General features: G+C 36.9%; 2 protein-coding genes across 9 annotated transcripts in view; one reads left to right on the forward strand and one right to left on the reverse strand.

Moving 5' to 3' along the window:
- DOP1A (DOP1 leucine zipper like protein A) overlaps positions 1–9,005 on the forward strand; it is a 79,200-nt gene extending 70,195 nt beyond the window's left edge. For 3 of the 5 annotated variants that reach the window (XM_017882615.1, XM_017882617.1, XM_017882616.1), the window contains 4 exons: positions 382–546; positions 3,339–3,468; positions 5,198–5,257; positions 8,395–9,004. In XM_017882615.1, the coding sequence (XP_017738104.1) occupies positions 382–546; positions 3,339–3,468; positions 5,198–5,257; positions 8,395–8,700 (661 nt within the window). In that variant the 3' untranslated portion in view covers positions 8,701–9,004. Of the gene's footprint in view, positions 1–381; positions 547–3,338; positions 3,469–5,197; positions 5,258–8,394 lie in introns of all 5 variants that reach the window. The other 2 variants (XM_017882618.1, XM_017882619.1) reach the window with 1 other exon arrangement.
- Positions 5,411–13,644, reverse strand: part of PGM3 (phosphoglucomutase 3) — a 28,308-nt gene continuing 20,074 nt past the window's right edge. For 3 of the 4 annotated variants that reach the window (XM_017882622.1, XM_017882621.1, XM_017882623.1), the window contains 3 exons: positions 12,352–12,474; positions 10,803–10,976; positions 5,411–9,842 (listed from right to left, as the gene is read on the reverse strand). In XM_017882622.1, coding sequence (XP_017738111.1) covers positions 9,753–9,842; positions 10,803–10,976; positions 12,352–12,474 — 387 coding nt within the window. In that variant the 3' untranslated portion in view covers positions 5,411–9,752. The remainder of the gene's footprint in view (positions 9,843–10,802; positions 10,977–12,351; positions 12,475–13,644) is intronic. The other variant, XM_017882620.1, reaches the window with a different exon arrangement.

Below are 13,644 nucleotides of genomic sequence, written 5' to 3' on the forward strand. Positions count from 1 at the left end.
TGTTTTTTTTTTTTTTTTTTTTTTTTTTTTGGTTTTGGTTTGTTTTTTGTATTTTTTGTGGAGACAGGGTTTCATCATGTTGCCCAGGCTGGTCTCAAACTCCTCGGCTCAAAACATTCCACCCGCCTTGGCATCCCAAAATGCTGGGATTACAGGCATAAGCCACTGCACCCAGTCTATGTACTGTTTTTACGTTCTTAAAGAAGAAAAGTGAATTTTTGATTTGAAAATGGTGACATTTCATCATGACCTTGCTTAGCAATTACTGGCACATTTATCTCAGGATGATTATGAAAAATATTAGCTGGCACTTTTAGATCTTTCCAGGAATTCCTGTGAGTAAATGGGTCCAGCTGCTGACAGTCTGTCTCCTGCTTACAGGACTTCAGGGCCCTCTGTGGCTGGTCTGGAGACAACGTACACAGGAGGCAATGGCTTCTCTACTTCATATAACAGCCAGCGGTGGTTAAACCTCTATCTCTCTGCTTGCAAATTTTTGGATTTGGCTCTTGCGTTGCCCTCTGAAAACCTTCCTCAGTTTCAGATGTAAGTAAAAGCAAGGATATTAAATGGATATTTTTTGAAAGTGCATTTGCTTTGGTCACTGACATCTATGACTAATTAAAAAGTTTTTTGTGTAAGTTGAAGTATTAATAATTTTTACTAAAATATAATTATTTTGGCACAGCACAGTTATTGGAAGTAAATGGTCAATGTGGATATATTAACAGACTATTCAGTCAACAGATTGAGTACCTCCAGATGTGAGACAATGGGGTACATAACTCACATGCTTCAAGTCCAGGGAAGGAGACAATACTGATACTATGGTAGCTCATGTACAAGATACACTGAGGCCACATAGCAGAGATCCCTACTAGCTCTGAAGGTTAGAGAAGGCCCTCAGGGGAGTCTTAACCTGAGGTGGTGAAGAATGACAGCTGGGAGAGTGAAGGAAGATAGAGGCAGTTGCAGACGTGATATGTCTGAAGTGTGGAGAGATCAGTATTGCTGGAGCAGAATATTGAGAAGAAGCTGGAAAGGGACTAAACCATGTAAGACCTTGTAAACTGTGTTGGAGAACTTGGACAGCTAAGGAAAGAAGTGATGTTTTTAGGCTTGAATTTTAGAACGCTTATTTTGGCTATGTAGTGTGGAGAATGGACTGGAGATGGGCAAGACTAGAATGAAAGAGGCAGTTTTATCTTAGATAATAAATTGAACTGAAAGGAATAGGGGAAAAGTTGATAAAAGTTAATGCTCACAATGCCTTCTGAAGTGGCAAAATAATTATGGTTTTCATATATAAATTTTAAAATAATGGGCAATCTATGTAACATTATCAAAATGTAGTTAAGGTAGTATGAGAATTTATCCACGAGATCAAATATATATTAATTTATAATATTGTGTCTTATTTTTCTTCTGGAATGGAAATAATAGGATGAAGAGTATGCTACTGAGCTTTTTCTGTTTTTTATTTGGACATGCTCCAAAATTTGCCATTTTACAAGCTTACTTTTCATTAAATTTAATGGTAAGAACTAGAAATTACCCTTAGAGTCATTCTAGTTCCTTTAATTTTCTCTTCTACTTGAAAACCATATATATCTACTTTTTGATGAATTTCAGTTGTTGGGTATCTGTTACACAGATGTTACTCCTAAGGAAGTCTGGAAAAGAATACTAAACAGAATTGTAGGAAAGTGGCCAATATTAACCAAGACACTTACCTTCACAGAAGTGATAACTATTCTCAGGTGCTTTTGGAGGGACATTAAACAGTATGCTCATGATAGTGACTTTTTATCTTCCATGACAAGAAACAAAATAAGTTTATCCTCTTTACTTGTCAAGATGTTACTACAAAAGGGAAGGAAACATGCCATTATATTAATTAGTTTTTTAAAAAACTTGTATCTTTCTAAAATAAAATCTACAAAGTAGAAAATGTGAAGATTTTAATGATTATCTTGAAAGAGTAATATCTTACCATGATCCATATTTGGCAAGTTCAAAGTATTTCATAAGTTTACTATATATAAATTTAAAAGTATCCATGTAACCATAAAGTTTGAGATAGCAATGAATTGGCAAAAGTCTAAAATGCGTAATATATAAAAATAACCTGGTAGAAAAATGGGCCAATGAGCAACACAGTTAATAATTTATAGGATGGTTTCTAAACATAGGAAAAGCTGCTCAGTTGTTCTCCAGTTTCCAATTAAAATTATGGATAACCATCAGAATGGTAAAGATCTGAAAGTTGCTTTCCTTTTACTTTTAGTAACAGAAGCATTCTTATTCTTGTTGGAAGTATACACTGATATTGTCCAATTGTTCAGAGGTTATATTTTCCAAAATTTAAAATATATATTCTCTTTAAGCCTATAATTCTGCTACATCCGAGGATTTATCCTGCCTCTATATTCTCAGATGTGCACAAAAATAAATAAGCATTACATAAGGGTATCCATCGTGGTACTTTTTAAGTGCAAGAAATTGGACAATCTAGGACATTGGCTGTGGTGTACTACTACGTTGCTGTTAAAAAGGATGAAGTTTTATATGATGCAGAATTATCTCCAAGATATGAAATTAATATCAAATATATCCTACATGTATGATTAAATCAAAACAGGCAGCGATCATGTTTTTTTAAAGGAGAGGGTTGTGTGAATATGTACTCTTTTGGGCATAAACTCTCGGGAAGGACTTACGAAGCTGACAATGTTGATGGATCCTATGCAGGGAGGGGAGACGACCTTTCTTTGGTATGCCCATTTATACTGTTTGAATTTTTCCCATGGTCGGATATTACTTATGAAAGACAGAACTATAAAAATTCAAGAGAAGTGCAAAGAAAGCCCTACTTTTCTTAAATTCGTTCAATTTTTTATTCCTTTACTGTGCAACTAGGGAACATTTGACCAATTATACGTTGAAAAATCAAGTCTTTGTCACACTGTTATGTTACAGTACAAAGAGATAAGCTAAATGAAAACATGTTCCTTTTAAGAACCTTTTGCCTATTCGCTAATGAGGAAACAAACATTTGTTGAGTACTTGCTTTGTGCTCATGAAAAAAGTAATGATGCCTACAAGTTTCATATTTATTCCTTACAACCTTATGAGGTAGTTAATAGTATCTTTATTTACTGATGAAGGCTCAGAGAGGTTAAGAAACATACCCAAAGTAACAAGGCTATGAGTGGCACATCTGGCATTTGAATTTTTATAAGCAGTGGGGTCATGATCTTTCTACTACATTATGCCACCTAATCTTAGATGGCACAAAGTCTGTCTTACTGATGCTGATGTCATTATTCTATACATAGGTACCGATGGGCCTTTATTCCAGAAGCCTCAGATGATTCAGGTTTGGAAGTCAGAAGGCAGGGTATACATCAACGAGAATTTAAACCTTACGTGGTACGACTAGCAAAACTTCTTCGAAAAAGAGCAAAGGTATCGCATTCTTTTGTGATTGTTTTGTTTTACATCACTACATGTTGCATTAGTGAGGTATTTATTAAATACTTCCTGGGAAACTGAGAACGTTATCAGGTTGAGCTATTTTGAAAACAAGTCCCTGGTTTTAAGAATTAATATCCATAAGCCTCATATTTCCAGACATTAGAAAACATACTGCATGTATTTTAAAGGAATATGTGGTTATTCTTTTTTTTGAAGAGAAGAAAAAGGAAGGCTTTTGTACATTAATAACATCTACCTTAAAATATTTTCCCCTCAAAAAAGAAAATAAAACCTTGGAACCATACATGTGAGTACTTAAGACTGTAGTCCTGAACAGTCTTCATGTCAAAAACTTGAGAATGTAATATGTTCATCTTAACGCCATGATGAGAAACAAAAGTATGAATTGATTGAGAAAATGCAATACAAAAGGGATTTTAGAACGTGTCAGAGTTGTTTCAACAGAACTAATCAATGGGTAAGAAGATTATACATTTTAAATTTGTAAAATATGAGTCAGATTTCATTGAAATTGAATGAGCTAGAACCTCGGTCAGAATAAAGGAAATAATCATTAGCATTCATTCTGTTTATCTATATGAAAAAAACTATATGCTAAAATTCATTTTCTAAGTATTTTTCACTTTCTGATTATAACCTACATTCAGAAATGCATTCCTTATCCTGATCGAATACAGCTATATAACCGAATCTAAAGTTTCACAAAACAGTTCTTGCCCTTAACATGTGAGATATTTTTCTTTTTGTAGTTCACGGTGATAATGCTAAGTACAGATTGCAAGACCCCCCCAACCTGCAGTTTTTAAAACAGTGCTCAAAATTAAACTGGCTCTGACTCATTAATATAAAGCATCTTCTTAGAGAAATTATTTAAGGGGAAAAGTGGGAATTTACTTAAAACATATTATACCATTAAAAAGTGTAGGAAAATAAAATGTGTAAAATATTGTGTCTTACATACGTTTTATCTTTCAGTATGCATCATGTTAATTTATTACAGATCTTTGCCCAAGAACCTACCAGCAATGAAACTGGTATGCTCGCCATTGGGCCTTTGTTATTAACCTTTTGTCAAATTTTCTTTTACATTCAACAAATTTCAAAATCAAATTGTACAATTTGGGAGTGAGCTAGGTTATTTGGTGAGATCTAGTATGCAGTGTGTGCTTTGAGTGCTCAGAAATTTTCCAGTCTTCTGGAGTCCTCCTAATCAGGCAGCAGCTCTTAAACTGAATTCCATAACTATAGAAATGGAATGAAGAAAGTAATTAAAGAGATTTTGCTGGAAGGAATTTACATGAGAAACTTGACTTAAATTCCTAGTTGCTTCTGTAGGGGCTTAATAAAAGGACAGAGATGAGGATGTAAGCTGGGTCCTGAGTTCAGGATAGGACTTCGGTACTTTTCACTTTGATATCTCAGTTTGGGCAAGTAATCGTGACAAATCCAGAAGCAAATATGACCCCAGGCACATGTCCTTTTCTGTTATGCCTGCATTTCATTAGTAATGAGAATTTTTATAAGTCCCTCCTCCTTTAAATAATATGACAGTCTTTTGCCCAAAATTTGTCCCACAGAATAAAAAAACTATTTTGATTGAAAGGCATCTTCCCGTCCAAATCACCTTAAACAAGGTCTTCATGGCCAAGCTACTTTTCACTGGAACAAAGGCTGTGAGTTCTCCTCTTTCCTTCCACAGGACAAGGAGGAGGACTTTAAGACAGTGATTTTGGAGGGATTGGAGATGGCCAAGAATCAGGTGAGGGTGGCTGTTTCATGCTTATGATATGGCAGCAAAAGTTGCCAAATACTGAGACACAAACCCAGGTCTGAATGTCAGCAAGTACAAGGGAGGTAAACAGGAAGGAAGTCTTTTTTCAAGTGTAGACTGGTGAAGTCAAAGGAGAAATCATTTGTATGGAAATGTTTGACTTTATTTGATATTGAGACAATACAGATAGTTCTCATTAAGAGCATCAGAAACTCTGAATCAAGTGTATTCTTCTTGTTCAAGAGCATAATAAAAGTTATTCTCTTAAAGGCTCATCTTGGTAAGAATATAAACAAAAGGTTACCCCATAGTTCTCTTACATTTGGAAGTTAGCTATATAGAGGGTGCAAGGATATTATTCATTTCCCTTCATGACAAAGTCATCTCTGTACACCCTTTATTGTTCAATTGCAGTTTGACTTAGGGGATTAGAGGTGGTATGGTACCAGTAATTGAGTAATGATGGAAATGTGAAAGTCAGTCACAGGACTCTCATTGATGCCAGTGTCATAGTTAAGAAAGAAAGTTTTATATATCCTATAATCTAGACTGGAACCTAAATAATTGCTAGGAAGCAAACTTAAGTCATAGCTGTTAAGTTTTTTGGTTTGTTTTTGACCAGAGATGATGAAGAAGTAGGTGATCTTTTCTTGGTTTGCTCCTGGACTCTTCCATTTTAACATATATTTTTAGTTTGGTGCAAAAGTAATTGCGGTTTGGGACCATGAGTTTTAAATCATTATAACTAGGTTCAAACAAATCTTTATTAAATCAATATAGGAGTCATTACAATCAACACATTTTTGCCAATGAGAAATACTGGTTTATTCCTGTAGCATAAAAATCCATGCTTCCAAATTTGACGAACTCTTGGAAACCATTTTCTGCATCCTGCTAGTTGTGGAAGCGGTTTCCCTGCAAAACATTGCTGAAATCCTAAAGAAGTGGTAGTTGGTTGGCAAGAGGTCAGGTGAATATGGCAGATGAGGCAAAACTTCATAGCCCAATTAGTTCAACTTTTGAAGCGTTGGTTATGCGACGTGCGGTCCACTGTTGTGGTGGAAAAGAATTGGACCCTTTCTGGTGGCCAATGCCAGCTGCAGGCATTGCAGTTTTGGGGGCATCTCATTGATTTGCTGAGCATACTTATCAGATGTAATGGTTTCACCTGGATTCAGAAAGCTGTAGTGGATCAGACTGGCAGCAGACCACCAAACAATGATGATGACCATTTTTTGGTGCAAGTTTGGCTTTGGGAAATGCTTTGGAGCTGCTTCTCAGTCCAGCCACTGAGCTGGTCATTGCCCGTTGTCGTATAAAATCCACCTTTTGGCACACGTCACAATCCGATCGAGAAATGGTTCATTATTGTTGCATAGAATAGAGAAGATGACACTTCAAAAAGACAATTTTTTGTATTTTTTCACTCAGCTCATGAGGCACCCATTTCTTGAGCTTTTTCACTTTTCCAATTTGCTTCAAATGCCAAACAACCATAAAATGGTCAACGTTGAGTTCTTGGGCAACTCTTACAGTTGTAAGAGGATCAGCTTCAATGATGCTCTCAATTGATCATTATCAATTTCCGATGGCTGGCCAATGCACTCCTCATCCTCAAGGCTCTAGTCTCCTTTGCAAAACTTCTTGAACCATCACGGCACTGTTTAGGCACTGTATGTTCATTAGCAGTTCCTGGGCCAAATGCATTGTTGATGTGTGTTGTCTCTGCTGCTTTATAACCTATTTTGAACTCAGAAAATTGCTCCAATTTGATTTTTTGTCTAACATCATTTCCACAGTCTAAAATAAACAGCAAGTAAGTCACTAGCAAAAAAAAAAAAGTGAGAAATGTGCTTAAAATGATGTATAACATAACCACATTTATTTAAGAATGTATTCCAATATAAAACGGCAAATTTCAACAATGCAAAACTGCAATTACGTTTGCACCAACCTAATTTCCTTTTCAGGATTTTACTTTAAAATAAGCAACAAGCTTGAGAGCACATAGAAAAAAATAAGCTGGATTTTGTATCTGCTTGACCCACTAGGAAACTAGTGATATTAAATTATTAGGTAAACAATAAAAGTTTCTGAGCAACATCTGATCTTAGAAGGCAAACTCCATTTGTTAATATGACAGATTGTAATTCTTCCTAAGTCTTCATGATGTCTTTCTTCTGTCTAGTTCATTGCTTATTTTCATTATCTTTATTTAGTGTGGTATTGTATCTGTGATCCTGCCCAAGTTCAACCAACCTGTTCTCTCATATCTTTCTCTAGACAGAATGATGTCTGTAGCTGTGTTTGTGTAATTCAGGTGGCTTCTCAAACTACCCTCTTAATACACAAATTATTTGTGTTTATATTTAGTTGGCAGAGCTTTCACATACCTTCTCATTTGACTTCTCTACTAAAAGTTAGTTTAGATTGTCCCATTTTATAAGTGAGGAACCTTTGTGTATCTTGCCCAAGGATGTCGTTAAGTATGGCAGAGCCAGCACACTAAACCAATTCCTTTGACTCCAGGTCCAGCTTTCCTCCCTATGTTGTTTAGCACAACCCAGAAGGAGAGAGCAGTGTCTCTTCTGAGGGATACCTTCCTTTCTGTGTGATGCAGTATTGACAGTAATTATTCACTTTGAATACTGCTATCATCATGGCAAATTTAGGCTATCTAGATAAAAGGGAATTAACTATTTATAATAAAAGGGGATATAAAATGTATAGAGCACTTTGTTCCTTTTTTCTGTAGTCATTTTGTGACCTAGTCCTTGGTTACAGTAGTGAGGGTTCAGAAACCTGGGAGCTTTTTGAGTAAATACAAAGCACAACATAAAACTTTTATGTTTGACTCTATTCCTGTTCAAAGCGATTTCTGTTAACTAAGCTTATCTGCATTCTAGTTGGGAACTATTACTACAGTGTTAAGACTGCTCCATATAAAACTAAGAAATGGCAGTAAAAGGTCTCAGAAGCACCTAGGGTTTTGATCAGGTCAGGAGTAGAAACGTAATGTCATTTGTATTCATTTCTTGACCAATTGCCAATGTTTATTATATCTTTCTAATTTTTCTAACATACCACACTGTCTGTTAATACCAGTTCACTTTTGTTTTCTGCAGAAGAATCCAGAGGAAGACAACTCGGGGAGAACATTGGGTTGGGAGCCAGGGCAATTGCTGCTCACCATCTGCACCGTGCGCAGCATGGAGCAGCTCCTGCCGTTCTTCAATGTGCTCAGTCAAGTCTTCAACAGCAAAGTCACAAGCCGATGTGGAGGACACTCAGGGAGTCCTATCCTCTACTCAAACGCCTTCCCTAATAAGGACATGAAACTGGAGAACCACAAACCATGTTCCAGCAAAGCCAGGCAAAAAATAGAAGAGATGGTAGAAAAAGATTTTCTGGAAGGGATGATAAAAACTTGAGCACCACCGGTGGTTCCATTTAACTTATATGTAAATGTAATTATTTAAAACACATACACTGCTCTGCATTGTATAGTTTTTCCTTTTTTGTATGTAACAGAACACATTTCAGGTTGTATTTAATTTAAATATTTGTATATAAGAGCAAATGTCTGAATGTGGCCTGAATCAAGTTTAAATATTGTTGGCTTATACTGATTATGGTGCCTAAGAGAGCTATATATATACACACATGTAAAGTCCATTGTTTTTATTGTCCTGAGTTGTCTTAAACCTGCAAAATATACACTACCCATTTTTTTTTCCATTGGTTTCAGGCTTGGTTTAATTAAGATTGGTTGGGGATTTTTCTCTTTTCCTTATTAACCATGTTCTGGTATCAGAGTGGTGTTCCTTCTCCATCGGAGGCTGGAAAACGTATTATAATTAGTTTTTCTCCCACATACCTTCACCAAGAGCAGTGAAGAATAACTGAAGGCTGGACCATGCATCCTTACAAGTCTCAGTATGGAAGAGGAATGGACAACCCCCTCTTCACACCTCTGAGTTCCTGATGGCATTAGTCATATAGGTAAGTCATCTAATAATCTTTCTTAAGACTGTGCAATGGAAAAACTAGTTGTATAAAGTCTTCTCTGCCCTCTCCATTTGTATCAGCAATGGAGAATGCTGCAAAACATCATCTTGCTCATGTGACGGTGACGGCAAAGATATCACAAGGAGTTGGTAATAAGATTTAATTTTCCAGTAGTCTGCATGAATTGTTCCCCACATAAAACTGTACAGTTAGTGACTGAATTGTATACTTAAGCCCCAGTATTTTACATTAGTGAGACTGAAATTAGAGGTAAATTTCTTTAACAAGTGTAAGGCTTACCTATTTACAAAGAATTATTCTGGTAGTGTTTAAGAAAAACAATCAGATCTAGAGACAATCCAGTAGGCTGCATTGTAAACATTATGATTATAAATCTCTTAGTAGGGCCATTATTATTGACAGTTTTGTAAAGACTTGTAAAAAGTCCAGTTTCTCAAGAATATGAGAATTATCTTCAGAAACCTGGTTGGGGCCTTTCTCCAATTCCTCCAGCCAGCTGAAATACTGCCAAGCTCACTTCATGTGCAAGGTGATCTGCACTTTCCTGCAAATTACATTAAAAGAGATTAGATGAGAAAGATACAGCATGTGTCTAACATGGGCAAGACCATGTTACTTGGAATTCTGGGGAAGAGAGGGGTGATTCTTGATTTTGTTTCACTAACAAATTCCAATGAAAACCTTTTTTCATCTTTCAGTAACAAATTCCAAGGCCCTTAAATGGAAAACAGACGAAATTCTTCTAAATAAGGTAAGTTTTACAATTCAGATTATAAAATAGCTATCATTCCAAAATGAAAAAATTCAATAAAACCTTAGTCCACAGTTGGCCTAACAGTAAGTAAGTATTACTGCCTCTGTTGCTGTCTCCTCATCCATCATGGATATTCTTTAGACTCTAAGATGCTTAAGCTTCTGCAAGAAAGCTGCCAAATGTCTCCTTCTGATTCCCTATTCGGCACGCTCACTGTAGTCTGCCGTGGCTTTGCAGACACTTTAAGGAGTATGTGAAGAGGCCAAATAATAAAAATGCAGACCACAGGTCTTGACCCCTATCAGGGAAACAGGCACCAGAGTAAAGCTGTCATTTAAAGGAAATATTTTGAAAAATAAGAGTTCAGAATGCTATCAGTTGACTTAGAAATGAACTACAAAGCTGGTTGTTTTCATAATGTCACAAGATTATATTTTTAAAAGAAAAGGATCATCTACCTTATAGTGCCTAAACTAAGTATTTGTTATTCCTGCCATGGTTAAAAATATGACACTTTCAGGAAGTCTAGAATAAGTCAAAAATATTTGGGGAAATAAACTGAGTGGGTCTAATTTTGTTCAATTTTATAATTACTGCTGGTGAAAATAATTTTGTAGTCTTAATGTGAACCTAAAAGGCTCAGCAAAATAAAGCCTAATCATCATAGTGAGATTCTAAAAACTATTAAAATAGTTTCCCTCTGTATCATCTAATATTAGGCTCTTTTTCAATAGAACTATCCCAGCTTACTTGTGAGTCTGCTTCTGCATATACTCGGACGACATCTTCTGTACCAGAGGGCCGGACAAAAGCTCGGGAAAGCTTGTACTTCTTCACCAGGTCATTGATTGCCTCCTGTAATCCTGGGGGTGTAACTGCTTGTCTTTCAGCATTGGTAGTGCTAATAACTCTCCTGTCTGCAACCTAAGTGCAAGCATTTCATATTTGTTACTATATTACACTTCCTTTCAGAAGCTTAACCTGTTAAACATAAATTCTACGAAAAGTGCCAGACTAAATATAAAATTACATGAAAATTTCTTATTTCTCCAAGATCAGGGTAATTAATTTCAACATTTGGACAACTTTTCTCTTTTTCTTCAGTCTATAAAGATAATGGCCAGTAAATACGACATGACTATAAGTCCCATATCACACATAAAAACAGGGTAAGTGGTAGCCCATTATATAAGAAGGCCGATAAGAATCTCTTAAATATGCCAGAAATAAATCAGAACAATCAACAGCCATTTCTGTGAACTGTGGCTTTAGTACCTCCAATTGTCTTTCACAAATTCTGTTGGTGAATGTGTAAAGTGGCATAAACATGTACAGAGAAATCAATGAGCAATTTATCTGAATTCTCTCCCTCAGGAAGTATTCTGTGAACTAAACATAATGCAGAGTAAGTACTTTCACTTGAAATGACAGGGGATCTGAGTTTTGCTTCAAAATAATGTTGGGGCCAGGCGCAGTGGCTCACACCTGTAATCCTAGCACTTTGGGAGGCCAAGGGAAAAGGATCACTTGAGCTCAGGAGTTCAAGAACAGCCTGGGCAACACAGTGAGACCTCATCTCTAAATAAAATACCCAAAAGAGTATTGGGAGGGGGTATGGAGAATGTATAGGGCAATAACTGAAATCTGCTGAAGCTGGGTGCACAAAGTTCATTATGTTGTTGTTTCTCTACATTTATATCTGTTTTAATTCTCCATAATAAAATCTCTAAAATGTGATGCAGTCATTCATATTATTTATTATATAATAAAGTTGGAAACCAAATACTTCTCAAACAATAGAATGTTAAGTAAATGAACTTAGTTACTCTATAATTTTTTTCAGCTGTAAGATAACACCGTTAGATATCATAAGGCCTTCTTTTTTTTGAGATGGCATCTCTGTCGCCAGGCCAGAGTACAATGGCATGATCTCGGCTCACTGCAACCTCCACCTCCCGGGTTCAAGTGATTCTCCTGCCTCAGCCTCCTGAGTAGCTGGAACTACAGGTGTGCGCCATCACGCCCAGCTAATTTTTGTATTTTTAGTAGAGACAGGGTTTCACCATGTTGGCCAGGCTGGTCTCAATCCCTTGACCTCATGATCCGCCTGCCTTGGCCTCCCAAAGTGCTGGGATTACAGGTATGAGCCACTGCACCCGGCCCCCAAGGCCTTATTTTCTGTGTATCATGTGTATGTATAGAATGAAACAGGAAACATTTGTCAGTGAGACATAGAATTGGGATAATAGGTTTTCCTTAGCTAATATTCAGAAAAGTTATTTTAAAGTTTCTCTCACACCTGAACTTTAAGTTGTCTGTTTGGAAGATCTGTATAGAGAGCATCCCACTGTTGCACAGTCAAGCCCTTCAGAGCCAAGATTGCCTCAATCACCAGCATGTCAGAAATAGCATCACCAGCTGCCTGCAAAATGGGGAAACAAATAGAAGAAACCACTTAACACAAGCAAATCTTGGAAATGGATGTTTTTCTTAGAAAACCAATCACAGTACAGGTTGAACATCCTTAATCTGAAACATGTTGAGTGCCAAAATAACGTCACAAGTGAAAAATTCCACACCTGGCCTTCTGTGATAGGTCAGTCAAAATGTGGGTATACAACTGCCAGGTGTGGTGGCACACATCTCAGTCCCAGCTACTCAGGAGGCTGAGATGGGATGATTACTTGAAGCTAGGAGTTTGAGGCTGCAGCGTGTTGTGATAATGCCTGTGAACAGCCAGTGCACTCCAGGCTGGGCAACACAGCAAGACCTTGTCTCTTAATAAAAAAACAAATGCACTCCTGACCTCACTGTCAGGAATTCAAAACCAGTCTGGCCAACACGGTAAAACTCCATCTCTACTAATATAAAATTAGCAAGGTGTGGTAGTGGGCGCCTGTAATCCCAGCTACTCGGGAGGCTGAGGAAGAACTGCTTGAGTCGGGGAGGCAGAGGTTGCAGTGAGCCAAGACTGCGCCACTGCACTCCAGCCTGGGCAGTAAAGCAAGACTCCATCTCAAAACAAAACAAAACAACAACAACAACGAAACCCCACTAAAAGCAGGCCCACAGTTCATTCAGCATCCCCAAGGGAAAAAGACCCTGTCAGCCTCCTTCAGCTATGATATATCGTTTCCATGCATGCTGGATAAGTATCATATTTTTTACTATTAAATACTTGTATGTGAATAAGTATAAAAAATGGTTGCTTACTGACAGCATATAAATTCAGAGTCAGGAATGATGGTGATGCCAAACAACCACAGATTGTCCAATGGATGGCTGAGAGTGACACCTTTGCTTTCTGATGGTTCAGTAGACACAAACTTTGTTTCATGCACTAAATTTGCAGTATTCTATAAAACCTTTAATCTTATGTAACATACATGAAACAAAAGAATTTAGTGTTTTTGACTTGAGTGCCACACCCAGTTATATATTGGTCACATTATATATATGCAAATATCCCAAAATCCAGTGAATCTGGAACCCAAAACACTTCTAGTCCCAAGCATTTTGGATAAGAGATACTCAGCCTATATCGTATGCTTTCTCACATGCAGCATGATTAACTGAAGTGTTTTTGTGGATG

Source organism: Rhinopithecus bieti, unplaced genomic scaffold (genome assembly GCF_001698545.2).
Source record: "Rhinopithecus bieti isolate Rb0 unplaced genomic scaffold, ASM169854v2 scaffold_13551, whole genome shotgun sequence".
Lineage (NCBI taxonomy): Eukaryota > Metazoa > Chordata > Mammalia > Primates > Cercopithecidae > Rhinopithecus > Rhinopithecus bieti.